This window comes from Pan paniscus, chromosome 1 (assembly GCF_029289425.2).
Source record: "Pan paniscus chromosome 1, NHGRI_mPanPan1-v2.0_pri, whole genome shotgun sequence".
NCBI classification, from domain to species: Eukaryota; Metazoa; Chordata; class Mammalia; order Primates; family Hominidae; genus Pan; species Pan paniscus.
The window spans coordinates 196081806-196108330 of NC_073249.2; the positions used below are offsets into that span (position 1 = coordinate 196081806).

Genomic DNA, 26525 nt, shown 5'->3' on the forward strand with positions numbered 1-26525 from the left:
TCAGCCTCAGTTAAAATCCTTGCACCTTCATTGACTAGCTGTGTGACCTTGCACGAATCATTCCCCCTCTCTGTGCCTCAGTTTCTTCATCTGTAAAATGGGGATCATAATAGTACCTCTCTCAAAGGATTGAGGTGAGGATGAAAGGAGTGAATCCAGGAGCATGCCTGGAAGAGGCAGGAAATGCCTCCTAGACAATAGCTATTTTTGCAGCCAGACAGATCTGGGTTTGAATTCTGCCACCAGTGCTAACTACTGTGTGATTTGGGGCAAGTGCCTTGACCTCTCTGGACAGCTGTTTCCTCATCTGGAAATGGGCTTGGTAACAGTCCTGGCTTTCAAAGTTGGTAGTGTTCTTCTAGTAAGCAAGCTGTGTGAAACGGTGGAACCCCGGCCCTGGTGCAGAGCAGGGCCTGATGACCGTGTTAGGGTCTGTCCTCTCTGGAACCCCCTCCTGGGAATGGCAGAGGGCAGTGGGGTGCTCTGAGGCAGGCTGCTGCCCTGTCCCCACTCCCCCTCCCCAGCTGCCCCGCCCCAGCTGTGACGACCTTGTCCCTGCCTGTCTAAGGGGCAGGAAGGAAGTGAGGAGGGCAGCCAGCAGCTTCCCCTTCTCTGCCCTGCTCCAGGCACCAGGCTCTTTCCCCTTCAGTGTCTCAGAGGAGGGGACGGCAGCACCATGGACCCCCGCTTGTCCACTGTCCGCCAGACCTGCTGCTGCTTCAATGTCCGCATCGCAACCACCGCCCTGGCCATCTACCATGTGGTGAGTGTGTGGGCCCCGAGTGTGTGTGTGTGCATGCTTGCGTGAGTGTGAATGTCTGCGGTGACCCGTCATCTACGGAGCCCCACAAATGAAAGAACTCCTGCTCTCCACCTCTCTGGGGGACCCTGGGCAAATCCCTGTCCTGCTCTGGGCCTCAGTTTCCTTCTCTGTCAAATGGCTGGGGGTACCCTGGGGAGATGCCGCAAGAGTGAGGAGTAAGGGAGCTGGAATCCACTTTCCAGGCAAATGTAACTGACGTTCACTCCGAGGCTGGCTCCGTTTCTGCCTCTGTGAGATGGGGCACATCAGCGGCCGGAAGGTTATTTGTGTGCAAAGCCAACAGCAGATGTGAAAGTGCTTTGGAAGTCAGGGATCTTGGAAGGAACGTGGGCTGGGATTGTTTGACCAGGATGTGAGGTCGGCCGCAGACACAGCCCCGATTCTTCCCCTGGGGCCTGGAGGGAGCCTGGGCCACTCGAGGGGATGAGAAGTGGGCATCTCCCCTTTGTGCCTCCAGTGGGGAGGCAGGGGCCGAGTCCTCTCAGCTTCCAGCTCAGTCAAACCACGGCCTTCTGCCCACCAAAGAGAACTTGAGACCTGTGCTAATCATTAGGGTAACTTGCCCGGCCCAAGCTCTTGTTGGGCAACTTGTGAAGTCACGGCTGTCACTGGTTCCTCCTTTCCTGGTAACTCACAGTGTGGTCTTGGGCAAGTCACAGTGCCCCGGGGCCAAGGCTGCCCCTCTGCCTGGGGTGGCTGAGGGTCAGTGTCCTTGTACTGTCCTGCCTAGACCCACCCTACTCCCAAACCCCTGGCCACACTCATCTCCCCTAGACCCAAGCGACTTCCTCCTGGGGTGACTCAGGGCCTGTGGTTAACAGTTTTCTCATGAGTCTGGAAGGGCTTCCTCAAAATTAGCCTAGATCCACATGCTGCGGTGGGTTGCTGCAAACTCAGACCTGCCTGCATCTGCTTCCTGTCACAGGCAGGGCAGGCAGAGCTGTGGCAAGAGCCCAGCCTTCAGCGGGGTGATGCTGTTCAGTGGTTAGCCCACGGCCTCTGGATGCAGACTCCTGCATGCAAATCCTGGCTTCCCTGCTTCCCAGCTCTGCAGCCTTGGGCAATTTACTTAACCTCTCTGAGCCTCAGTTTTCTCATTTAAAAAAATGGGGATGTGAATTATCATACCCATCTGATAGGGTTTGTTGTGAGGCTCAGGGAATTGATATATACAAAGCATGCAGAACCACGCCTGACGCACAGGTGAGTGCTTTATTATTTGTTGTGCATCAGACATGGCACCTGCTGTCAGCATCCTTGGAGTCAAGTTGTCAGATTCAAGGACTCTAGTTTTGGGAGGAGGAACTCAGAGGTTGTCCTTCCGAGCTCCTGCCAATGCAAGAGCTGAGAGAAGCAAATCACTCTTTGAGTGTCTCTGTACCCTGTCTTTTAGGCCTTCAAGCTCTGAGACTATGCACATTCTTAGAAGGACAGTGTGGCATGCAGGGGCGCCTCACAGGTAGCAAGTCCCTGGGTCCTCACCCCAGCCCTGCCACTAACTGGCTGTATGGGCTCAGACAAGCCTCTCTCTGGGCCTCAGTTTCCCTTTTATAAAGTCAGGGGTAAGGTGATGTTGACTGGCTCAGAGGTCTCCAACTCTGATGCCTCTAGGGTCTGGGCAGGCCATGTGAGGGACAGCAGGGGGCAGATGGGCCTGCGGTGACCCAGGGAGCCCTTGCTTGGCCCATCCTGCAGCTGTTCTCTGTTTTTGCTGGTTGTTGTCACGAAGGATTGTGGGCCCTGGTGGCCGCTCTTCTGATGTTTAGAGAATAGGGAGCAGGCTTTTGTGTCACATCTTCTGATGTTTCAATGCTAGTGATTGATGCATGGTAGAAAAAAATCTCAGTGCAGGCCAAGTCAAATCCATTTGCAGGTTGTATGGGCCCAGAGGCTGCCCTGCAAACCCGGGACTGTGGGGCTGTTAAGGTTTCTTGTTGATCGTGCCATCTGATGTCCTCACCTGTAAATGGTGGTGTGATATACGGTCCCTGCTCACAGAGCTGAAGAATGTGTGGGCCCTAGCAATCATGGAAGACTTCTTGGAGGTGGTGCCATTGGCAGGAGGGAGAGTTTGGTTGTGGGCAGTATGGAAGGGGAGGAGAAACAGGTGAGCAATGGCGTATATGTTCGGCTTCTACAGGGACACAATAGAGACAAACCTAGAGTTTGGGGAGGAGGTGATAAAGGTTTTGAGTGACAAGCTAAGAAGTTGGATCTTCTCTGCAGTGCACCATTGATATTTTGGGCTGGATAATTTTTCATCATGGGGGAGTGAATTGTGCGTTAGAGGAAGTTCAGCAGCATCCATGGTCTCTACCTACTAGATACTAGCAGCACTGCCCATCTCCCTACCCTGCCACTTGTGATAACCAAAAATGTCTCTAGTTATGGGGCCCAATCTCTCCCAGTTGAGAACCAATGCCTATGAGTGATGAGACGTTCTAGAGCAGGAGCAAGCAAAAGAACAGAGGGGTGTCCTGGAAGCTGCGTGCTCGGACCAGGTTGTCTCCAGGCTGTGGTCCTCAATTGACTCCAGTGGGGGGTTATCTTCCTGCACCCCGAAAGAGTCCTCTCTCCTTCCCAGAAAGGGCAGGGCCTGGGGGCTTTCCCATAGGCTAGCTGGCAACAGGTGTGCTGATAGGACCTTGAGCATCTGGATGGAAAAAGAGAAGCTGTGGTCCAGATGTGTCAATAGCCCATGCTGGCTGTCATCTGGACCCAGTCATGGGTGACGACTCTGCACATCATGAGCTATTTGTGGACTTGGCCCCTCTAGGGAGGGTTAAATTGAGACCTTGCCATCCTGAGACAGTGCCACGCTCTATTGAGTCATGAGGGCATTATTACATGAGGGAAGCCTGGTCCATAGCTTTGGGCTCGGGCGTCTTCCTCAGGATGTCACTGGGTTTGTGTAGAGGATTCTCTGGGTCACCCAAACTTGCACACTTTGGGAACCCAGCAAACTTTCTTTCTTTTTTTAAACAATCTATTCTTTTTTTCAAAGTTCAGTAACTTGCCCATCTTTTGTGGTTTGATTTGTTTTGTTTTGTTTTTGTTTTTAAGAGATGGGGTCTTGCTCTGTCACCCAGGCTGGAATGCAGTGGTGCCATCACAGCTCACTGCAGCCTTGAACTCCTGGGTTCAAGAGATCCTCCCACCTCAGCTTCCTGAGTAGCTAGGATCACAGGCACATGCCACCATGCCCAGCTAATTTTACATATTTTTTTTTGTAGAGACAGGGTCCCACTATGTTGCCCAGGCTGGTCTCAAACCCTTGGCCTCAAGTGATTCTCCTGCCTTGGCCTCCCAACGCGCTGGGATTACAGGCATGAGCCACCGAGCCCAGTCTAGAGAAATTTCTTAAATTGGGTCTCTTGGGTCCTGGCTTTTTGTCGACCTGAAGCACTTTCTAAGTCGATGGTAGAAAGTGGACACCCCCAAAAGACACTTTTGCCCAGAAATCTCTTTCTTCCTGACCCCTTTTCCCCAGGGTGCCCGGAATTCCACTGTCAGAAATGCATTGTCTGGGTTAAAAAACTTAACACCTGCTATGATTTCAACAGTGTAGAAACAGGATACGTCAAAACTTGGCGAGGAGGAAATGTACTTGGGTTCTAGGATAGTGAAAGCTCTATTTTTTCTACTTTTCTGTATTTTCCGTATTTGGTACAATGAGCACGTACTTAGAACGGTTTTAGATTTACGAAAATATTGCAAACACAGTACAGATAGTTCTTGCGTCCCCCATGCCTAGTTCCTCTATTGCTAACGTCTCAACGTTAGTGTGGTGCGTTTGTTGCAATGGGTGAATGAATATTTGTGGGCTGTTATTAAAGTCAGTGCTTTACCCCTATTTCCCCAGCTTTCCTCTTACATCCTTTTTCTGTTCCAAGATTGCATCCAGGATGCCGCGTTACGTTTAGTCTTCACGCTTCCTTAGGTTCCTCTTGGTATGATGGTTTCTCAGATTTTTCTTGTTTTTGATAATCTTGACAGTTTGAGGAGTATTTGTTAGGCATTTTGTCAAATGTTCTTCAACTGGGGTCTCTGGTGGTTTTCTCATGATTAGACTGGGAATGTGCTTTTGGGAGGAAGACCACAGAGGTGATGTGCCAGTCTCAGAACATCATACTAAGAAAACGTTCTGCCAACTTGACTTACCACTGTTGCTGGTGATTTTGAGCCCCCGGCTGAGGTTACTCCCTTGTAAAATTACTCTTTTTTCTCTCCTTTCCATGCTGTATGTTTTAGAAGGAAGTCACTATGCTGCTCCAAGCAACTCAAGTTTGATGAATGGGGAGTTCCGCCCCACCTCCTTGAGGGCAGAGTAGCTACATAAATTACTTGGAATTTCTCAAGGAGATTTGTCTGTACTCCCAGTTTATTATATAAATAAATGACTTATTTATATCACAGGGACCCAGGGATCTTTACTGTATGCTTTGGGTTATAATCCAATGGTACTTTACTTTGTGGCTCAAGTATACTACTTTTAAATTGGAAAAAAAAGAAAAGTACGGCCAGGTGCGGTGGCTCATGCCTGTAATCCCAGCATTTTGGGAGGTTGAGGCGGGTGGATCACTTGAGGTCAGGACAAAACCCTGTCTTTAATAAAAATACAAAAAATTAGCTGGGCATGATGGCGGGAGCCTGTAGTCCAAGCTACTTGGGAGGCTGAGGCAGGAGAATTGCTTGAACCTGGGAGGTGGAGGTTGCAGTGAGCCGAGATCGCGCCACTGCACTCTAGCCTGACAGAGTGAGACTCTTTAAAAAAAAAAAAGGTAAAGCATTCAAATCATAGTATTTGAAGAAGGAGTCTCTATTGCCCTGACCTCGTGCAGGTAAGTTCCCCCATGTGCCCAGCCCCAGGCCGGGATACAGCCCTGACTCATTCATGGCCTCTGCCCTTCAGGGGCCAGTCTGCCAAGGAAAAACTGACGAGGACAATGGATGACATTGCTGGCTATGATGGGGGCACAGATGCAGGGCTGGAGGTTGGGATTCTGGAATAGCTTCTTGGAGGAGGTCTGAGTCTTAAGGATGAGTAGGGCTTTGCTTGGGCACCTTGGAAAAGAGGCCACGCTGGGCGGGGGGAGTGGCATGAACACAGGCTTGGAGGGGAAGGACCCTGCAGTGCTTCAGAGACCTAGCAGGTTTGTCAAGCTGGGTTAGGAGGGGTGGCCACGAGGTGTGTTGGGGAGGAGGGTGGAGAGGTCCTCAGGGGTGGGACCTGCCCGAGTCCTTTGCTTTTACAAGCTTCAGAGCTAAGAGGATGGATCTCTGTTCGGCCTATCAGCTCATTTTGCAGATGGGAAAACAGGTCCAGCAGGGCCCCTTACTTGCTCCAGGACACATGGAGAGATGGGGCAGGAGCTTGCTTCAGGTCCCGCTGCTGGCACACAGGTGTGTGGTATGATCCAGAAAGTGGGCAAATGAGTTCCTTCCCTGCCCCATGGCTGGGGTGGTGTGTCTGTCTGGGAGGCCCTGCCCTCATCCAGCCTCCCACCATTCATTTCTTCTTTATGGTCCAGTTTACGGGAAGCTTCCTCCTCCAGGAAGCTCTCCTGATTTGTCCTCCTTAGAAATCCTGGGGCTCTTTTCTCTGCTCCACTTCGGGGGCAGTGATTTGTGATTGAAAGGAACACAGGCCCATCTCCATTACTCACCAGCAGTGTGACTTGAGCAGGCGGGCACCTTTGTTATCTGAGCCTTGCCTTCCTCATCTGTAAATGGGGCCAGTGGTCCCTGCCTCAAAAGTGATCTTTTGGAGGAGCCCCTAGCGAAGGCGGGTGGAGGGCTAGCAGGTGAGTGCCTGAAGTGGGCTGTGGAAGAAGAACACAAGGCCCCTCGCCCCTTTTTTTTGAGACTGAGTCTTGCTCTGTCACCCAGGCTGGAGTGCAGTGGCGTGATCTTGGCTCACTGCAACCTCTGCCTCCCGGGTTCAAGTGATTCTTGTGCCTCAGCCTCCCAAGTAGCTGGAATCACAGGTGTGTGCCATCATGCCCGGCTAAGTTTTGTATCGTTAGGAGAGACGGGGTTTCACCATGTTGGCCAGGCTGGTCTTGAACTCCTGACCTCAAGTGATCCACCAGCCTCAGCCTCCCAAAGTGCTGGGATTACAGGCGTGGGCCATAGTGCCTGGCCCCGCTCCCCTGTTGAAAGTTCATCTGTTTGGGGTTGAAAAATGGGTCCAAACTGCCAGGTGGGGAAAACCCTGGGTGAGAATCTGTTAGAACTTGCCACCTTTATGTCCAATGCCCCTCGGCTGGACAGAGAGGCCACGTTCTCTGCCACTGCAGCTCTGTGTGCTTCACGGAGGGGTGAGGAGGCCGGTGGGGGCAGGGTGGGAGTTGTAGCCCCTCCTCAGTGTCAGAACTGAGTTGTTCTCCTCACCTCAGGGGTGTGAACCCCAGCTTCTAAAAGCAGGAGGCCCCCATGGCCCATCCCACCCAGAGAGTGGCTGAAGGGCCTAGCCTGGCCTGGCCGAGACTTCTCTGTTGCCAACCTGGGCCCGAGGCCTCCAGGAAGTGAGGCTTTTATTTTGAGCCTAGAGCATCAGCCTGGAACCAGGACTTCGCTCTGAGCTCACTGTGAGGCGAGCATTGGTTTCCCAGGGGACCCCACCCTGCCAGGGGAAGTGGCGCAAAGCACCCCCTAATGAGGCAGGAAGCAAAGCCATGAGCTGCACTGCCTCAGCCCTGCACAGGGGCTGCTTGGGACAAGGCACCCGTTTCCCAGCCTCAATTTCCTCCCTGGTCAAGTGGGAGTCAGTAACTCCCATTTGTGGCACCGGAAAAATGGCAGCTGCCACGGGGGCCTCCATTTTACAGATGAGGAAACAGGCTCAGGAGGGCAAGTGACTCTGCAGCCTGTGTTAGGTAAAGAACCGGAGCCCAGGTGTCTGCTCCAGGTGGAGGCAGGGAAGGCAGGCTTCCTGGCAGCCATGGGATAGGGGAGGGGGTCAGCTCTGCCATTCCCAGAGCCTTGTTCTGAGAAGCACAGAGCCCATGTGTAAAGAGCTGATTTCAATTTTACCTGCAAAATCAGAAAAATATGGGACTCATGTTAGAACCTGTCTCTCAAGACTGGCGCGAGGATGACACGAGAGAGTGTATGGTCGGTCGGCCCTCCCTATCCGCAGGTTCCACATCGTGGATTGCAGATTGAAAATACTCAGATGCAGAGCCCGTGACACAGAGGGCCGACTGTATAAGTTCAGAAGAGGACCTGGTGTCTAATAAATGCACAACAATAATAGTATCAATACTTATTATCACTATTGTGGGTCTTTGCTCTGAAGATAAAGGGAGAAGTGATGGTTTTAGGGAATTGTTTGGGGAGTGGAGGGTGCTTCCCCAGATATCTAGGAAGTGGAGAATGACAGGGCCTTGTGTCATACCTGGAGGCCAACTCTGAGCCCCCCACTGGCTGCTCCTAAAGGGAGATTTGATAAGCTACCACCAGCCAGAATATCTCTGCTGCTGGGATTCACTGGTACTGTTTGCCTTTGGGGCAAAGTTAGCTGCTAGCGCCCAGTCACAGCACTTCCTGTGCTGCAGGTGACAGCCTCCTCCAGCGCCATCTGAGCCGTCTGAGTCTAGGTTCTCTAGGTTTTGCATGAGCCGTCACATCTCCTGCATGCTCTTTCCCCTTTCTCTCTAACCCCAGAGGCCCCACCCCTGCCAAACCAGTGGATCCGTGTGTTCCCCCAGGCAATCGCTGCCATTTACTGAGGCCTGCTGCGTATTCAGCACATGGATGACTCCAAATCACATTTTACTAAGAGGAACGTCTTGCCGTTTCCTGAATGCGTCTCATACACACTGGCCTCTGCTCATGCCCTTTCCTCTGCCTGGAACACTTTTTCCATTGCTCTTTCGGGGAATCTTCTTCAAGATTCACCTCCTCTGAGAAGCCCTCCTTGACCCCCACCGTTGGACCCTGAGCTCTGGGTGTTGACCCAGAGCCCTGTGTGCTGGGTCCCTGGGAGTCGTGCCCTCTGGCCTGGATGCTCGTTTGGGTCTTGACCCAGCCTGATTCATCTTCATGATCCCGTGGAACCTGGCACAGGAGGTGTCAGCCAATCTCTATTTGATTTTTGCTAACCTTTTCTTGATGTATAATTTACCTATAGAAAAGCACAGCTATCTTAAGTGCACACCTTGGTGAGCTTCTACAAGGTGAACACACCCATGTGACCTCCACCCAAACTAAGAAATCAGACCAGCACCCAGAGGCCCCTAGAGCCCCCGCCTCGCCACTGCCCCGCCCCCACTGACTTCTGCCCGTCTGTGTAGTTCTATAATACGTACATCTGTAGAATTACGTAGAAATGAAATTCTGCAGCGCGTGTTCTTTTGTGAGCACTTCTTTCTCCCAGCGTTATGTTTGGGAGCTTCGTCTGCGTGGTTGCGGGTAGCTAACTCATTTTTTCCGTTGCTGTGTATACTCCATTGTATGAATCTACCACAATGCATTTGCCTGTTTTCCTGCAAAAGAACATTTGGATTGATTCCAGCTTGGGGCTGTTACAAATAAGGCAGCCATGGCCACCAGGCTCCGTGCTGGGTGTCCACACACAGGCACCTGCGCTGCTCAGTTGATCTTTCTGAATCACTGTCTTCCATGATTTACTTCTCACACCCACTCCAGGAGGTGGATGGATTCTTCTCTCCCTTCTACAGATGAGGAAATGTTACAGATGAAGTAACATGGCCAGGCAAGGATCCCACAGGGGATCAGCGGCTGCACTGGGGTTCTCACTGAGGTCTGTGAGCCCCAGAGCCCAGTGGAGGGAGGAGGGGATGAGGTGGAGGCGGGGGTGAGGACGAGAACTGCGGAAGAGTGAAGAAGAGAGAGAAGCCAGGCTCTGGGGAGCTGCAGGCAGCCAGGCCGGGCTGCTGCAGAGTGCGTGGCCCCAGGAATGGGGGCGTCTGGTGGTATCTGGGCTGGCTGGAGAGGTGGTTGGGGAGATAGTGCTCTTGGGGGGCTGGCCCCCACTGAGCCCTCATAAGCTCTGACCAGAAGCACAGGGTGGGGAAGGGGAGCTTCCTCTTGATGGTGACACATCCGACTCCCTTCTGACATCCTCCTCCCGGGCAACCCAGGGAAATCAGGGTGGGCAGGTGAGGTTGAAGGGACTGAGCTTCAGGGAGGGGCCATAATAATAATGATGATGGCAGAAGTGTGAGGCTGTAGGACACAGGGTCAGGGTGGAGCAGCCCTGAGGGGGAGGGGCAAGGGAGGGCTCTGGCACTTGGGACCCATATGGCAAACTGCATTGTCTGTTGGGAAGGGTTGAAGACAAGCCCGGGCCTGTCTTCTTGTGTAGCCTCTGTCCTGGGCTTGCACATTTGGTAGGAGGAGCCAATGAAGTAAACGGATAGGAAAGTGTCCACACTCTGGCTGGCACGGGTGTGTGCTCACTGACGGCTGGGTCCTTTCTCTATAACCTTTACCTCCCTGAAAATCTCAGTTGGTGGGTCTCTGCCTGCCTGCTTCTGAGACGGTAGGTCCTGGGCCTCAGGGAGTGGGAGAGAGTGGGCCTGCTCTCCTGCAGAAGGGACTGGTCTTTGAACCCCAGAATCGGGGGTTCTTGTGTCATCACCACCATCCACAGGATATTCCTTATCACCACCCTATCCTGATGTCCCCATTGCCGTCACCCCCATCACTGTCACCAACATCACCAACAGCATCTCTGATCATCACTGTCATCACCACGCCAACTCCAACAACATCCCAACAGCCACTCCCCGCCTCACATGGTCACCATGGTCAGTGCCTCCCAGGTGACACCTGGTGCACTGTTTTCACCGCATCCCCTCTGGCACCACCATCCTTATTGCCCAGCCATGTTCAATACTGACCCCATTGTCCCCACCTTCCCTGATTTCCGTCCTCCAGCCCCTGCCCGCATTCTTTTAGCTCAACCTGTTGCTTGCTCCTCAGAGCCACCAGGAAAAGAAAGAAATCCCCCTGCCCCTGGCCACTTCCCCACTGGCCAGCTTGGGGAAGCTGTGTTTGTCATTAAGAAAGAAGGGCTGCGTGCAGACGGGAATAAGAACTGAAACCAAAGATGGGCAGAAGAAGAGGTGAAAAGTGGGAAAGGAGAGTGGGGGTGGGAAGGGTGGCTGAGCATGGCTGGGACCGCAGCCTGAGCCTGGCTTGGAGGCAGGAGGACAGAGCTGATTTTGACCCTGCGACAGTTTTGGTGTGTGACCTTGGGCTGGTCGCTGTCTCTCTCTGGGCCATATTTCCCCGCTGGTAACATCCTCCTCTCAGGGAAGAGACACTCCCGTGCCTTCTGAGTTTTCCTGAAGGGACTGAAACACACCTGCACCACCAGGCCTGTGGCTTTTGCACATGATGTCTGCTCTTTTGGAATGCTTTCTTCTCTTCTGTGTTGGAAAACTCCTACTTACCCCTCAAAGCCACGCTCATGGGTTTCCTGTTGGTGAAATTCTCCCTAAGTTTTTTAGACAGCAATGCGCTCTCCCTCATCAAGGACCCCAAGCCCCATGCGTGTCCTCTGTCATGGCTCTGAGCACACCATTCATGTATCGAGTTCCCTGGAGACTGTGACACCGGCACGCCAGGGTCAGTGGCTTTTCTAGACAGAGTTTGGAGGCGGTAGGTGCTCAGAGAGTGTTTACTGAGAGTCAGTGAATGCCCAGAGGTAGAAAAAACCACCACCAAATTGTGCTTGTTTATGGTGCACCTGCTGTGTGCCCGGCTCTGCGCACCAGACGATTCCATTTGACCTCAGCAATCCTGTGAGGCAGGTCAGTGATTATCCCCATTCCTCAGATGAGGAGCCGAGGCCCAGAGAGGTTAGTGGCTGGCTCAAGGGTGCAGAGCTCGGCTGGGGCCTGGGGCCATCTGACTCCAGCACCCGAGCTCTTATCTTCATGATCTCACCAGTACAGAATGAAGGGGCAGTGGGTGAAAAGATGCTGTAATTGGGGAGCAAGTGGGTAAGGGCATGCTGTCTGCCTGGGCATTGTTGGGGGAGAGAAGCCTTGTGCCTGTCATGGGATGGCTTGGGTCCCAAGGTCACAGCCCAGCTGGGCTCTCAGAGCTTAGGGAGGAGGCAGCGCTGTGTCCAGGTGGAAACCAGGGACATGAGGGGAAGGCAAGGGCTGGGGGCTTGGAAATGTTGACTGTCTGCATACTCTGTAGGTCGGCCAGGTACTTTCCAGGAACTACCAACAGCTGTTGGTTAGGGACATGGGTGGGGCAGTGAGGGCCTTCTGAGGGGCAGGGTGCTGGCCCTGGGGTGGCTGGGGGTGGAGGACTGTGGGCAGCCTGGGTGAGATGTCCTACAGTGTGTAGGAGCTCCACCCCCCTGACCCTCCTGCGTTCTGTCATCCTAATGGCCCCAGGGGAAAATGAGGGTCTCTTCTCATTGACCAGAATCGAAAGCTGAGGCCAGGGAGAAGCCAGAACCTGGCCAGGGCCACACAGCAGTGAGGCAGTGGAGGAGGCCTCCTGCTCCCCAGCTCTTGTCTCCTGAGCTCTGAGTGGCTGGGGCTGGGGCTTGGTTGCCAGGAAAGTGTGGGCAGATGGCTAGAGAGATCCTGGAGCCTCAGGGGAGCAAGTTCAACCTTGTGGGGAGCCCTGGACCCCAGGAAAGAGGCAACAGGGTTCACACCCCAGCCGGGCCACGTGACACAGGACATGTGAGTTCTCTCTCAGCCTCCATTTCCTCATCTGTAAAACGGGAAAACGTTGCCTGTCTTGTAAAGTTTTGGGAGATTGCAGTGCAAGCCTGTGCGTGCAGGTCTGAGCACACAGTAGGTGCTGAATAAATGTGAGTTCCTCTCCATTCTATGTCCTAGAGAGCCACATGGGTGCCTGGAGAGCCGAGCTTCCTCCCTTTCTCCTGGGTCAGGGCCTGGCATCTTCGTGGAAGGTTGGGGCCCCTCAGAGTCTAAGTCAGGCTCTGAGGTTGCCTCGCTCTGTGACTGTGGGCTGGTCCCCTGCCCTCTATGAGTCTCGTGAGCCATCCGGCAATGGGGACAAAGTCCTCCCTCGTCCCCTGCCGCAGGGTTGTTGAGAAAAGGTGAAATGCGGGGAGGGTGAGCCTGGGTTTTAAATGCAGGTGGTTTTCACAAAAGTAGAAATACCTCTGGTGCCTGGTGCTCGGGCTGAGGGGAAGGAGGGGGGACTGCAGAGGGAGAGGGGATGGGGGCACCTCTCTGCCTCCACTGAGGCACTGAGGGGAGGGGTTAGGCCTTAGGCAGAGCCGGGTGGCTGGGAGATGCTGGGCAGTTGAGGGAATTGGCCAAGATTTGAACCCTAGCCCTGCATATGACCAGCTGGGAGGCCTTGGGCAAGGCCCTGGACCTCTCTGAGCTGCACTTTCTTCATCTGTGAAATGGGAAGGAAAGTATTAAGAATAGTCCCTTTTCTGGGTAGTGGGGAAGATCACGTGGCATGGAGTTAGGCTGTACAAATGTCCCCTTCTTCCCCTGGGGTGGTTGGAGGAGTTACAGGGCAGTAAGGGATGCTTGGAGGAGAACAGAGGAATTGTAGGGGGAGTTGAGGATTATAGAGGTCTCTAAAGTCGGGTAATGTCCAAGGTGACCTCATGGCCTCAGGATGACAATATTAAAATTTCTAAATTTTTCCATCATATAATTTTTTAATTTCTGGAAATTTTTTAGTAGCTGTTTTATGATGTTCATGATAAACTAGGACAGTAACACATGCGTGTAATTTAGAAAGAAAGAAAAATAGAGGCGTGTGTTCAAAAGGTTTTACTGACATAGGTGCATGATCAAAATATCTAAGTCCTCCCCGGGGTTCAGGCTAGCAGGGCTCTGAGGCATTTTGGGGGTCAGGGGAATGGGAAGGCATCAGAACAGCACTGGGAGACTTGGGCTCCTCCCTCAACTTGCTGTGTGTCCTTGGGCAAGCCACCTAATCTCTCTGAGTTTATAAAACAAGCAGAGGGAGCTTATAAAACAAGTACATGCAGGCTCCTTCTAGCAAGGGGAGGTTGAGATGATCTGATTCTAGGCTTTGTTCCAGATCTCAGATAATCCTGGAATCTTGAGACTTTGAAAGTCTTCTCATTTCACAGCTGGCAGATGCTCATGGTCCTTCTCTAAGCCCAGCTGTGACTCATCTGTGATCTGCTTACATACTCCCAGGAACAGGGAGCTCACCACTTCACAGGACACCCCGTTCTGTGCTGGACGGAGCTGTCGTCTGCCTCCCTTTCTCTTTCTCTCGTTCAAGGTGAAACTGAGAGGAGAGGGGCTGCGGCCTGGCCTTTAGGGGCTGAGGAAGGAGTTTTTTTCTCTCAGGGCTGTTTCCTGTGAGTGTCAGCCACAGCCCTCACCACACCTGCCTTCTTTTTGGGGTGTTCTCAACTTTCCTGATGAGACAAAGCCTTTCCAGCTCACTCTTTAGCAGGTAGAGGGGGCAGTTAGAGCATGCACCATGCTCCTGGTACTACTGCCGAACCACGTAAGCTTGCCCCAGCCAAAAGGAGATTCTGTTTGCTGGGCACCCCCTGCCAGTCCCTGAGCTCAGTGCTTTGCAAATATAATGCAATTTAATCTTCACTAAATCCAGCGATTGCAATTTTCCAGATGAGGAAACTCAGAGAGGTTAAGAGACTTGCCCAAGGTCACACAGTGACCTGGATTCAAAATCCTCTTGATCTGATTCTGGAGCCCAGCTCTTCATCACTCTTCCGTTCAGTCCCTTTCCACGCCCCTAAACAGGATGTAATGTGGCAGGAAGACAAGTTGAGACCTGTGTCTGAGCTAAAAAAAAAAAAAAAAACCCACACAGTCAGCAAGGGGGAAACAGATGGTGGGTGGCTGGTTGCCTGTCAGCTGAACATGAGTTACCAGTGCAGGGCTGCCTAGAAAGCCGATGTAAACTTAGGGCCATATTAATAGAGATAGGGCACCGACTAGAGGGGAGGGGACAGTTTTCTTGTTCTTTATATGGGCAGAGGGTACCTGGAGAACTGCATGTATGTCATAGGGGAAGGGTGGAGGGCTTGCTGTGAGGACATGGACACACATAAGGTTGTGAGTTCCCCATGGCTGGAAGCACTTAAGTAGAGGCTGCATGGCACAGGTTTATGGGAGGCATGGATAAGGTGACCTCCAGGGTTCTTTAAAACTGCAGTTTTGTGGCTAAACTTCAGTTGTTTCTAGGGCCACCCCAACACTCAGGCCTATCAGATTCGCCCCTTCCCCATCATTCTTAGCAAGGGTCATCTGAGAGTGTGGGGTTCATTTGTTCATTCATTCATTCAACAAATACAACAGCTAGGGGAATGAACAAAGAGACATACAGGCTTTCCCTGCCTGGAACCTACAGTCGAATGGGGATAATGGATAACAGCACAGATTGAGTGCTTACTATCTGCCAGGTACTTTAAGTGAATTATCCCATCTGGCCCCACCACAATCCCATGAGGAAGATGTTATTATTCCCTGAGGGGCCATGGGAGACAGAGATTCAGGGTTAGATGCTCTCCAGGGCCCTCCTGGGCCTGTGTTGATGATTCCGGGAACCTGAAGCTCTATGATGCTCTCTGATCCCCAGAGCTTGTTGTTACAGAAGGGGATGCAGTGGAGGGGCCTTCAGCTTCTACCCCCCCACCCCACCTCTTTAAGCCTGACCTTCAGTAGTAACAGTTACCACTCTTCCTGAGAACTGGGCCTAAGGGCTCTCCTGGGATAGTCTCATTTACTCCTCACAGTAGCCTCCTAAGGAAGTTACTAGTATTATCTCCATCTTGCAGATGGGAAAACCGAGGCACATAGAAGTCAAGTAGCTTGCCCAGGGTCACATAGCTGGAGAGACGAAGACCCAGGATTCTGAACATGGGCTCTCTGTGTGTAAAGGCCACTCTTTTGTCTGGGATGCCCTACTGACCTGGCATGCCATCCGCTCCAGGATCCCCACTACTGGCTTCCCTGCTGTACACCACTAAGGTGGGAGGGGCTGGTTGGGGGGCCGTGATGCAGGCTCAGCTGACTGATGCTTTGCTTTGCCTCCAGATCATGAGCGTCTTGTTGTTCATCGAGCACTCGGTAGAGGTGGCCCATGGCAAGTCGTCCTGCAAGCTCTCCCAGATGGGCTACCTCAGGATCGGTAGGTCCAGGGGACGCCGGTGGAGTGGCGGAGGGAGGAGGACAGGGAGGGCCCTGGCCAGGGATAGCCAGGCTGGTGTTGGAGGCCCTGCCACCTCTCCATGGACGATGGATGACCTCTGGCAAGTGTCTTCCTTTCTTGGGGCCTCGGCTGTTTCATCCGCAAATGGGGATGTTCCACCTGACCCCACCCACATCTGCAGGTGGTGAGAGCAGATGGAATGGCACTTTGCAAACCCCCACCAGCTGGTAAAGGTGATAGCCTCACTCTTCTGCTTAAAGCCGTCAGTGGCTGCTCATCACACTAGAATAAAATGGAAACTCCTCACCATGGGATCCAGCCCCTGCCCACCTCTCTGACAGCATCTCCCTGCGATTCTTCACCCCACACCTTGCTCCAGCCACACTGACCTCACCAACCCTGTCCCTGTCTCAGGCCGATTCCTCATTGCTCTCAGGCCACTCTCCAGGGATGCCTTCCTCAGCCTCACCCTGGCTGAAGTGGACCCCAGCCTGCACCTCCAGCCCAGCACCCTCTGTCGCATCCTCCTGTGCTATGTGTGATGTTCTGCTTTTGTCTTTGTACTCACTCCAGACTCAGGACTGCAAGAGGGCAGGGCCTGGGCTTTCCTGCACATCCTCATGTCCCCAAACCAGTGGTTCCCCAAGTGTGGTCCTGGGAGCCTGGCTGGGGTCCCAGGGCCACCCCTGAGCACCTCCCTGCTCTCCTTGCCTTTCAGCTGACCTGATCTCCAGCTTCCTGCTCATCACCATGCTCTTCATCATCAGCCTGAGCCTACTGATCGGCGTAGTCAAGGTGAGGGATCAGGAGCCCCGCTGCCCCCTGCCCCTTCCTGTTATTCACACCCACTGGTGGTGGGCAGTGCTGGGTGCTGAGAGGGTGGGAGGCGGGTATGTTAGACGGTCCCACCTGCGTTCTGGAGATCTTCACACTCACCTTTTGGAGAACCATGTTTCTCCCTGAGATTCCCTGGGCAGGTGACCTCGGTTCCCTGGTAACATGAGCCTCCACGGGGCCGGGGAAGGTGGGCTATGCTGGTCACCGACACTTTGGTGAGAACTAGCTGATGACTCACATCCTTTTAAATGGCAGGTGGAAGCAGGGAATTTTGAGAGTGAAAAGAGGAAGTGTTGTTTCTGGGGGTGAGAGACGGGAGAAAGCACTGGATTTTGTAATGGATGAGAGGAGCCGAAGAAGGGGGAAAGTAGGATGCATGCAGCTCTATCCATGCAGTGACAGGAGCCAGCACCCTGAGGGGGACCTACGCCCTGGAAGGCCCCCAGAGAGCTCATGATCTGATTGGGGAAGATGGGCCTTCAGAGAGACAGGGACAGTCTAGTGTGACAACGAGGGGCTCCTGGGCCCGAGGCAAATCTGGTGGGAGAGTTGAGATGGGCTGTAGCTCAATCCCCTGCAGAAGAGGAACCCGCGGTCCCTGCGTCCCCAGAAAGGCAGGAAGCCAGGGCCTCACCACATAGCCATGGGAGTAGGATCCAGAAAGAGGGTCCTTCCTGTGCAGACAGGGGCCTGGCCCTTGCAGGGCCGGAGGAGTGGGGCGATGATTTGGTGCTGGTTTGGAATGCGTCCACCCTGCCTAAAATGCCAGCACCCACTCCCCTTGCTAACACTCACTCTGTCTTGGAACCCATGCTGCCCGGGGAGGCCGTTTGCCTTGTGCAGGGTGGCTGTGGGTGCTTGTGCAGAAACTCAAAGGGTTCAGCTAGAGAAATGGAGAAATGGAGCAGGTGGTCCCTGAAGACTCTGAGATCAGTCAAGATTGTTCTGGTTGCCTCCTGAGTGATTTTAGACGACCACATGAGACACCAGGAAACCACTGTTGCCGTGATTTTGTCCCCAGCTGTGAGAGCATATGAATGAATACTGGTCACGGTGGTCACTTGCTTTCAATTGAAGAAGAGGGACTTCAGCCTCTTCCTGGCAGGGCCTCTTACTGTGACTTTGGACCCCTGGGAGTGGCTGGTGGAGGAAGGTCCAATTGTATGCGGGGCGTGGTGGGGAGTGGGGGGGTGGGGGGAGGGGCTCTCTGCTGCCTCCGGGCCTTCACTCATGTTGGTCCTTCTGCCTCCAGTGCCCCGCCCCTCCCTCCTGTTCACTCCTAGTCTCCTTCCCTGATCTAGCCCTGGTGTCCCCACCTCCAGCAAGTCCTCTCCGATCCCCTCTCCTCTGTAAAAAGTGCACAAAGCCCTTCCTTGCTGGGTTCTTGTGAGCAAATTGAGTCAAATCCTGCTCTTTGAGCCCTGATAGATGGGGATGGTTCCCTTACGTCTCCTGGGACACCAAGACTCCTCTCATTCAGGGCCTGGGTCTTATCCACTCCCTGTCCCCAGAGTGTCACTCAGAGGAAGGTGACCTCAACTGAGGAGGGCAGGGAAGGTTTGGGAGAGGGTGGGAAGGGGATGCATGAGGATATCAGGCTGGGTGGTGGAGTGTTGGCTGCATGCAGGGGACACTTGACGGTGCTGGGCCTACCTTTCAGAACCGGGAGAAGTACCTGCTGCCCTTCCTGTCCCTGCAAATCATGGACTATCTCCTGTGCCTGCTCACCCTGCTGGGCTCCTACATTGAGCTGCCCGCCTACCTCAAGTTGGCCTCCCGGAGCCGTGCTGTGAGTACCCAGCTCCCACCTCTCACCAGACAGCAGAGCCCAGGTCTGGCATGGGAGATGGGAGGGGACCAGACACGGGCCCTGTGCTCAGGCTGGGGAGGGTAGGAGCCCTCTTCCTGGCTGGTGTCTTGACCCAGTCTCTGAGTCCCTCCACATTGCCCCAAGTTTCTTCCTCTGTGGAATGTACCTGCAATCACATCTCATCAGCCTGCCTTATGAGGGTTACATGAGGAACACGCACATTGGGGGTGCAGCCCATGGTCAGCACTCAGTCAGTGCCGCTGGGAGTGAATTGACACCTGAGGAAAGGGCACGTGCACTTTTTAGCCCCCAGCCCCCAGTATTATTTTTTCTTTGGAACCAAGTTGAAGAAAGGAAGAGAAGGATGATTCATGCCAGTGAGCACCCACTGTGGGGTGGCTTGAGGGCTGCTGCCAGTCAAGGACACAGTCTCCCAAACCTGCTTTTCTCACTCTCCCCAACTGTTGTCCTTGAAGAGACCGGGGGGCTACATCATGGAAGGGCCCTGGCCCGGGAGTCTGGAGACCTTGGTTCTAGTCTTGGGTCTGCCACCAGCTCTTGGTATGAACATCTGTGTGTTCATGTCTCTCTGTGCACAGGGGACGAGAGTCACTGATGTCTGTAGCTGAGACGGTCTCTCAAGTGAGGGCCTACTATGTGCCGCTCAGTAACTGGGACTTTAATTGCTGCTCCTCATTCCTCCTCCTTGTATTTGTCCTCCCCAGAGCTCCTCCAAGTTCCCCCTGATGACACTGCAGCTGCTGGACTTCTGCCTGAGCATCCTGACCCTCTGCAGCTCCTACATGGAAGTGCCCACCTATCTCAACTTCAAGTCCATGAACCACATGGTGAGTCTGGGGCAGGGAACCATGCCCATTTGCTGGCTGTGTGGCCTTGAACAGGTTACTTCACGTCTCTGTGTGTCTGTGGTTTAGGCCAGGTTCCCTGGAGTTGGAGCTTGGGAGGAAGATTCTTGTGCTGGTGATTTATTGAGGGAGCCCTCTCAGGAAGAAACTTGTCAGGAGTGAGGAAGGCAGGTTCGAGAAAAGGAGGAAGCCAAGCAAAGAAGCAAAGACGTGGCTGTAGGAGCAGCCCTGCACGATCCCAGAGAGGGCTTTGGCATGTGAATTGCAACACAGACATAGTATCAGTTTTTATTGTTGTCTAATGAATTATCTCTAAACATCATGGCTTAAAGCAATAAACATTTATTATTTCACACAGCTTCTGAGGATCAGGAGCTTGGGAGTGGCTTAGCTGGGTTCTTCTGACTCAGGGACTCTGGTGGGGCTGCACCGGAGATGGTACCTGGGGCTGTGGACAACTGAGGGCTTGATTAGATCTGAAGGATGCACTCCTGGTGGCTCACTCACAGGGCGTGGGCTCTTTGCCTAATTCCTCATCGTGTGGACTTGTAGTAGTGCTGCTTGAGTGCTCTCCTGACATGGCTGCTGGCTTCCTCTGCGGGAGTGATGTAAGAGATAAGCAAGGAGGAAAGGCAGTGTCTTTTAAGACTTCCATCACTTCTGCCACATTCTGTTAGTTAGAAGTGAGTTGCTAAGTCCAGCCCACACTCAAGGGGAGAGGAAATAAACACCACCTTTAGAAGGGAGGAGTCTCAAAGAATGTGTGGTAATATTTGCAAATGACCACAGAGGCAGTCTCACCTAGGGCGAGTTCCCCTGCATCAGTCATTGGTTTCAAGCTGCCCCTAGGGGAGGGAATGTAACCTCCCAGGTATTAGTGGATTAGGTGGTCCCTGTCAGCCAAAATGATCTTCTAGAGAAGAGCATAGGTGTGGCCCATGGGCAGCTGACACCTGCCAGCTGGGGATGGGCCGGTGCGCCAGCCTGGGAAGCAGATCTGGAGATAGTAGCCACTTGGCTTTTCTTGGTTTGCCCGTCAGTGGGATGGGGCTGAAGGTAGCACCTGCTTCCTAAGGCTGCTGTGGCGGTCGACCAAGGTGACGGCTGTGCCACGCTGTGCTCGTGTGTGTGTGGAGGGTGGGATCATTATTCCTGGATGTGTGGGTGCTGTTGGAATTCCTTATGTCCAGAGACATTGATGTGGCCCCCCAAATCTGTTGCAGAATTACCTCCCCAGCCAGGAGGATATGCCTCATAACCAGTTCATCAAGATGATGATCATCTTTTCCATCGCCTTCATCACTGTCCTTATCTTCAAGGTGAGTGGACCCCTGCCCTGCGGCTCTGGGAGGGGTGGTGAGGCTGTGCTGGGCCCAGGCCTGCCCATGCCAAGCTGTTAGAAGGCAGGGACATGTGTCCTCCATGCCTCCTCTCCTGCTTTTAGTTCCTTTCTCTTGCTTTCCCATGCCAAGCTGTTAGAAGGCAGGGACACATGTCCTCCATGCCTCCTCTCCTGCTTTTAGCTCCTTTCTCTTGCTTTCCCATGCCAGCTCCTCTGACTTTACTTGGGATCCTCTGAGACAGCCCATTTAGGGGATGTGAATCCGTAAAGGCCACCTGCGTTCAGATGTCTAATTCCAGCTGTCTGGAATTAGATTTGGACTGGCCTGCGTTTGAATCCAAGCCCCACTGTCACTAGCTGTGTGGTTGGTCTTCAGCAAGTCACTTCTCTCTGGGCCTCAGGGGCAGGAGTCTTGCTTTGCCTGTGTTACAGTTTTATGTAATTAAGGCATCAAAATGTACCTGAGATTATGTTAATAGAGGTTTGGTGATGAGAAGGCAGGAGGGGAATGGTCTCATTCTTCTCTGGGGTGGTCAGGCCCAGAGGATAGGGTCCAGCTTCAGGTCCCAGGTCTGAGTGATGGTGAAGCACTGGAGTGTGTTCACAGCAGTACAACCAGCAACGTGAAGAGACAAGAAAACGCTGCCATCTTAGGAAGTCAAAAAACCCCCACAAAACCCAACAAAGACCTGAGCGTTATTCAGCATGGAAAATAGAGGACTCAAGGGGGACCTGACTGCTGTTTCTTAATACCTGAAGAACTCTTGTGGGGAATTTTGTGGGATCCTAGAGGCCACAATGGGGGCCTGTGGCCTGAAGCCACAGGGATGCTGATGACCACAGAAGGAAGGGCTTTTAAAAAGTGTTCTTTTCTGATTATAAAAGTAACATAGGTCATAGTAGAAATTTAAAAACTACAGTTGAGCTGGATGTGGTGGCTCACATCTGTAATCCCAGTGCTTTGGGAGGCCAAGTTGGGAAGATTGCTTGAGGCCAGGAGTTCAAAACCAACCTGGGCAACATAGCAAGATTTTGTCTCTACAAAACATAAAAAAAAAAAAAAAAGTTGGATGTGGTGGCGTGTGCCTGTAGTCCCAGCTACTAGGGAGGCTGAAGTGGGAGGATCGCTTGAACCTGGGAGATTGAGGCTGCAGTGGGCCATAATCGTGCCACTGCACTCCAGCCTAGGCAACAGAGTGAGAATCTCTGTCTAAAACAAAAAACAAAAACCAAAAAACTACAGATAAGTAGAAAGAAGACAAGCACTCCACCATCCACACCCCACACAGAGAGCATCACTGCTGACAACTGGGTGCATTTCCCCCCAGCCTTTCTGTGGTGGTGGGTGGGCGTCTGCAGACCCCAGCTCCTGCTTCCATCTGAGGCCCTGGGCAGTCTCTGCTGTCACCTAATGCCAACCTAGAAACAGAACCTTGCCCCTTTTAGCATGTTCTCCAAGGACTGACCTAGCACAAACGCACTAGTGAGTGTACAGTGAGAACACCCCTGAAGGCCTCACAGGGGAAGCCAGTGTGGGCTTTCCATGGCACTCTCTACTGCAGGACCCCTCCGCAGACCCCACCACACAGCTCTGTCCCCCAGCTCCCCTTCTGTTTTTTATCCTCCAGAATGAGGGGCTTGCCTCTTTGACCCTCATTCTGCCTCGCCGGCCCCCTCCACCGACTTGATTTTCCCTGGGCCTTCATGCTTCATTCTTTGTCACTCCGTACCTCCATATGTCTCCTTGCCCCACCTACGTGCCCATCAGGGAATCCATCAAACAAGACCTTCCAGTACAGGACCCTCTCCTCCTACTCAGGGGGCATCCTGGGGGGTTTTCTGTTGTTTCTTGAGCTTGCCCCTTGGGGTTGTATGCCCCACTCTGGAAAGCTTCTGCCCAATTCTTACATCAACTTGCATCAGCTGATGGACATATACTAACTGTTCCTCCTTTATAAACATGGACCAATACTGCACATGCTGTTTTGTAATCTGCTTCAGAAAACAACATATCAGAAGCAATTTTGAAGAAAACATGTCCCACCATCAGCTCTGTTTCGAGATGGGCAGGGCTGTCTCAGGAGGTAGTGAGCTTCCAGGCAGTGTGGGCAGTCAAGCAGGAGCTGTGGGACTATTGCCAGGGAAATTGGAGGGTGGGCTAGAAGCCCCCCAAATCCCCTTGCTATGTGGTATCTGTGGGGCAATGAAAAGGGCAATACCTGGAATATTCTGGACTGGCTGGTGAGGAACCCCCAACCAGAATGAGAGGTCCGAGCAGGAGCAGCTGGATGCTGGCTTCTGGAGAGAGTGGTGGCTCCTGCCTGGCATATGTCCTAGGCCTGCTGGAGCGTGAGAAGGACGCTCAGCAAAGCACAGCCTGACCTGGGCCTTTTTCCAGGTCTACATGTTCAAATGCGTGTGGCGGTGCTACAAATTCATCAAGTGCATGAACTCGGTGGAGGAGAAGAGAAACTCCAAGATGCTCCAGAAGGTGAGTGTGGCTGCAGGGGGGTGCCAGCCCTGTCACTAACTCCCTGTGCCATTTGGGTCAAGTTTCCTTCCCTCTCTGGACCTTGGTTTCTCTATTTGTAAGATGAGGGTTGGAACAGAAGAAATGTGATCTCTTTCAGTTCTGGTAGTCTAAGATTCATTCACTCACTCATTCATTTATTCAGTATTTACTGCCTCTCACTCTTTGCTAGTCTCATATCGATTCCAGGAGGTGCAGAGAAAACTAAGATGCCACCTCTGCCTTAGAGGAGTGTATAGTTCAGACACATAGATACAATTACAACTTGGTGTGAAGCACAGGGACAATAAGCACAGAGGAAGGACCTGGCCTCTTCAGGTATCAGGGAAGCCTTCCTGGAGGAGGTGGCAGTTAACTGGTCTTGGAGGGTCAATGGATATGAGATAGCTGGGAAAGCAGAAGGAGGCTTTCCGGGAAGAGAGGATGAGGTGTGCTTAGAAGCAGCTTATTGGAAAGTGATGGTTTAAATTCCTGGTAACTTACTTTCCTCACCTGTAAGGTGGAGACTGTATTAGTTAAGACACTTTTGGTTGCAAGTGGCAGAAACCCAACTCAATCTGACTTCAGGAATTTACTAGCTCACAGAACTTAGCAGCCAAATGTAGGTCTGGCTTGGGCCTGGCTGAGTCCTGACATCAGGATATGATCTCGTCCTCTCCATCTCTTGACTCTACTTTCCTTGATGTTGGCTTCATTTTCCGGAAGCCCATCCCTTGTGGTGGCAAAAAGGCTGCCAAAACCCCTAGGCAGATATCCCACCTTCTCAGAAATCCCAACAGAAAAAGAAGGTCCCAGGAGTATGTCTGATTGGACCAACTTGGGCCACGTGCCTATCCCCAAACCAAGGACTATAGCCAGGTGGATGGAATTCTACTTTGAGTGGCCAAGTCCAGCCACCTTGCTGGATCTGAGGGATGGGACCAGTTCTTCTGAAGGTATATGGACTGAGAATGTTTTCCCAAGGAAAATGGTGCACTGTTTTCAAAATAAGGGGGACTTGATGCTGAATAGGCAAAGGCAAATATGTCCACTACAGGGCTGGGAACTGCACCTATCTCATGCAGGCAATGTCTAGCACATAGCAAATATCCAAGACCTGCCAGTCATTATCATCATCATTTTGCCAGAGGTGGGGGTTTGGGTCCCATGACCCCAGGTTGGAATTGCAGGTCGTTCTTGACCATACTCAGCCCTCATCTCTCTGTCTCTCCCAGGTGGTCCTGCCGTCCTATGAGGAAGCCCTGTCTTTGCCATCGAAGACCCCAGAGGGGGGCCCAGCACCACCCCCATACTCAGAGGTGTGACCCTCGCCAGGCCCCAGCCCCAGTGCTGGGAGGGGTGGAGCTGCCTCATAATCTGCTTTTTTGCTTTGGTGGCCCCTGTGGCCTGGGTGGACCCTCCCGCCCCTCCCTGGCAGGACAATCTGCTTGTGTCTCCCTCGCTGGCCTGCTCCTCCTGCAGGGCCTGTGAGCTGCTCACAACTGGGTCAACGCTTTAGGCTGAGTCACTCCTCGGGTCTCTCCATAATTCAGCCCAACAATGCTTGGTTTATTTCAATCAGCTCTGACACTTGTTTAGACGATTGGCCATTCTAAAGTTGGTGAGTTTGTCAAGCAACTATCGACTTGATCAGTTCAGCCAAGCAACTGACAAATCAAAAACCCACTTGTCAGTTCAGTAAAATAATTTGGTCAAACAACAGTCTATTGCATTGATTTATAAATAGTTGTCAGTTCACATAGCAATTTAATCAAGTAATCATCAATTAGTTACCCCTATATATAAATATATATGTAATCAATTTCTTCAAATAGCTTGCTTACATGATAATCAATTAGCCAACCATGAGTCATTTAGAATAGTGATAAATAGAATACACAGAATAGTGATGAAATTCAATTTAAAAAATCTAGTTAGCCTCCAAACCATTTAATTCAAATGAACCCATCAACTGGATGCCGACTCTGGCGAATGTAGGACCTCTGAGTGGCTGTATAATTGTTAATTCAAATGAAGTTCATTTAAACAGTTGACAAACTGTCATTCAACAATTAGCTCCAGGAAATAACAGTTATTTCATCATAAAACAGTCCCTTCAAACACACAATTGTTCTGCTGAAGAGTTGTCATCAACAATCCAATGCTCACCTATTCACTTGCTCTGTGGTCAGTGTGGCTGCATAGCAGTGGATTCCATGAAAGGAGTCATTTTAGTGATGAGCTGCCAGTCCATTCCCAGGCCAGGCTGTCGCTGGCCATCCATTCAGTCGATTCAGTCATAGGCGAATCTGTTCTGCCCGAGGCTTGTGGTCAAGCAAAAATTCCGCCGTGAAATCAGGCACATCTGTTCATTGGACTAAACCCACAGGTTAGTTCAGTCAAAGCAGGCAACCCCCTTGTGGGCACAGACCCTGCCACTGGGGTCATGGCAGTTGTGGCAGCTGGGGAGGTTTGGCCCCAACAGCCCTCCTGTGCCTGCTTCCCTGTGTGTCGGGGTCCTCCAGGGAGCTGACCCAGAGGTGGAGACCACGGAGGCAGGGTCTCTGGGGACTGTCGGGGGGTACAGAGGGAGAAGGCTCTGCAAGAGCTCCCTGGCAATACCCCCTTGTGTAATTGCTTTCTGTGCGACAGGGAGGAAGTTTCAATAAAGCAGCAACAAGCTTCTCTCTGGCTGATGTGTTTCTGAAAATACATGTAGGGAGGGTGGAGACCAGCCTTCTACCTCCATCACCCCAGGACTCACCCACACCCCCTACACCCACATACACACCCCTCACACTCACACTCACATGCCCCACAACCACGCCCACCAACATACACACCCACACCCCCAACACCCGCCTCCTCACCCCCACCCCCACACACCCACACATCTACACCTACATACACACCCCTCACACTCACACGCCCCACAACCACGCCCACCAACATACACACCCACACCCCCCACACCCACCCACACCCCCAACACCCACCCACACCCACCTCCTCACCCCACCCCCACATACACACCCCCACACTCACACCCCCAACCCCCACACTCACACCCACACCCACCCCTTCATCCCCACCCCCCACACACACCCCCAACACCCACACTCACAACATACACACCCACCAACATGCCCATAACCCCCACACACAACCACACCCACCCTCTCACCCCCACC

The 26525-nt window shown here is 52.7% G+C and overlaps 1 protein-coding gene across 2 annotated transcripts; it reads left to right on the forward strand.

Annotated features, from left to right (window-relative positions):
- Positions 1-577: 577 nt before the first annotated feature.
- LAPTM5 (lysosomal protein transmembrane 5) lies at positions 578-26019 on the forward strand. Of its 2 annotated transcripts, XM_003828110.5 has the most exons (8): positions 578-763; positions 15856-15949; positions 16689-16765; positions 18468-18596; positions 19343-19465; positions 20707-20802; positions 23224-23316; positions 24570-26019. In XM_003828110.5, the coding sequence occupies exons 1-8, from the start codon at positions 677-679 to the stop codon at positions 24657-24659; spliced, it is 789 nt and encodes a 262-aa protein (XP_003828158.1). In that variant the 5' UTR covers positions 578-676; the 3' UTR covers positions 24660-26019. The 2 variants fall into 2 exon arrangements, with proteins under 2 accessions (XP_003828158.1, XP_034815625.1); XM_034959734.2 differs by lacking the exons at positions 578-763; positions 23224-23316; positions 24570-26019 and adding an exon at positions 1806-2026 and having other exon boundaries at positions 20707-20898.
- The last annotated feature ends 506 nt before the right edge of the window (positions 26020-26525 follow it).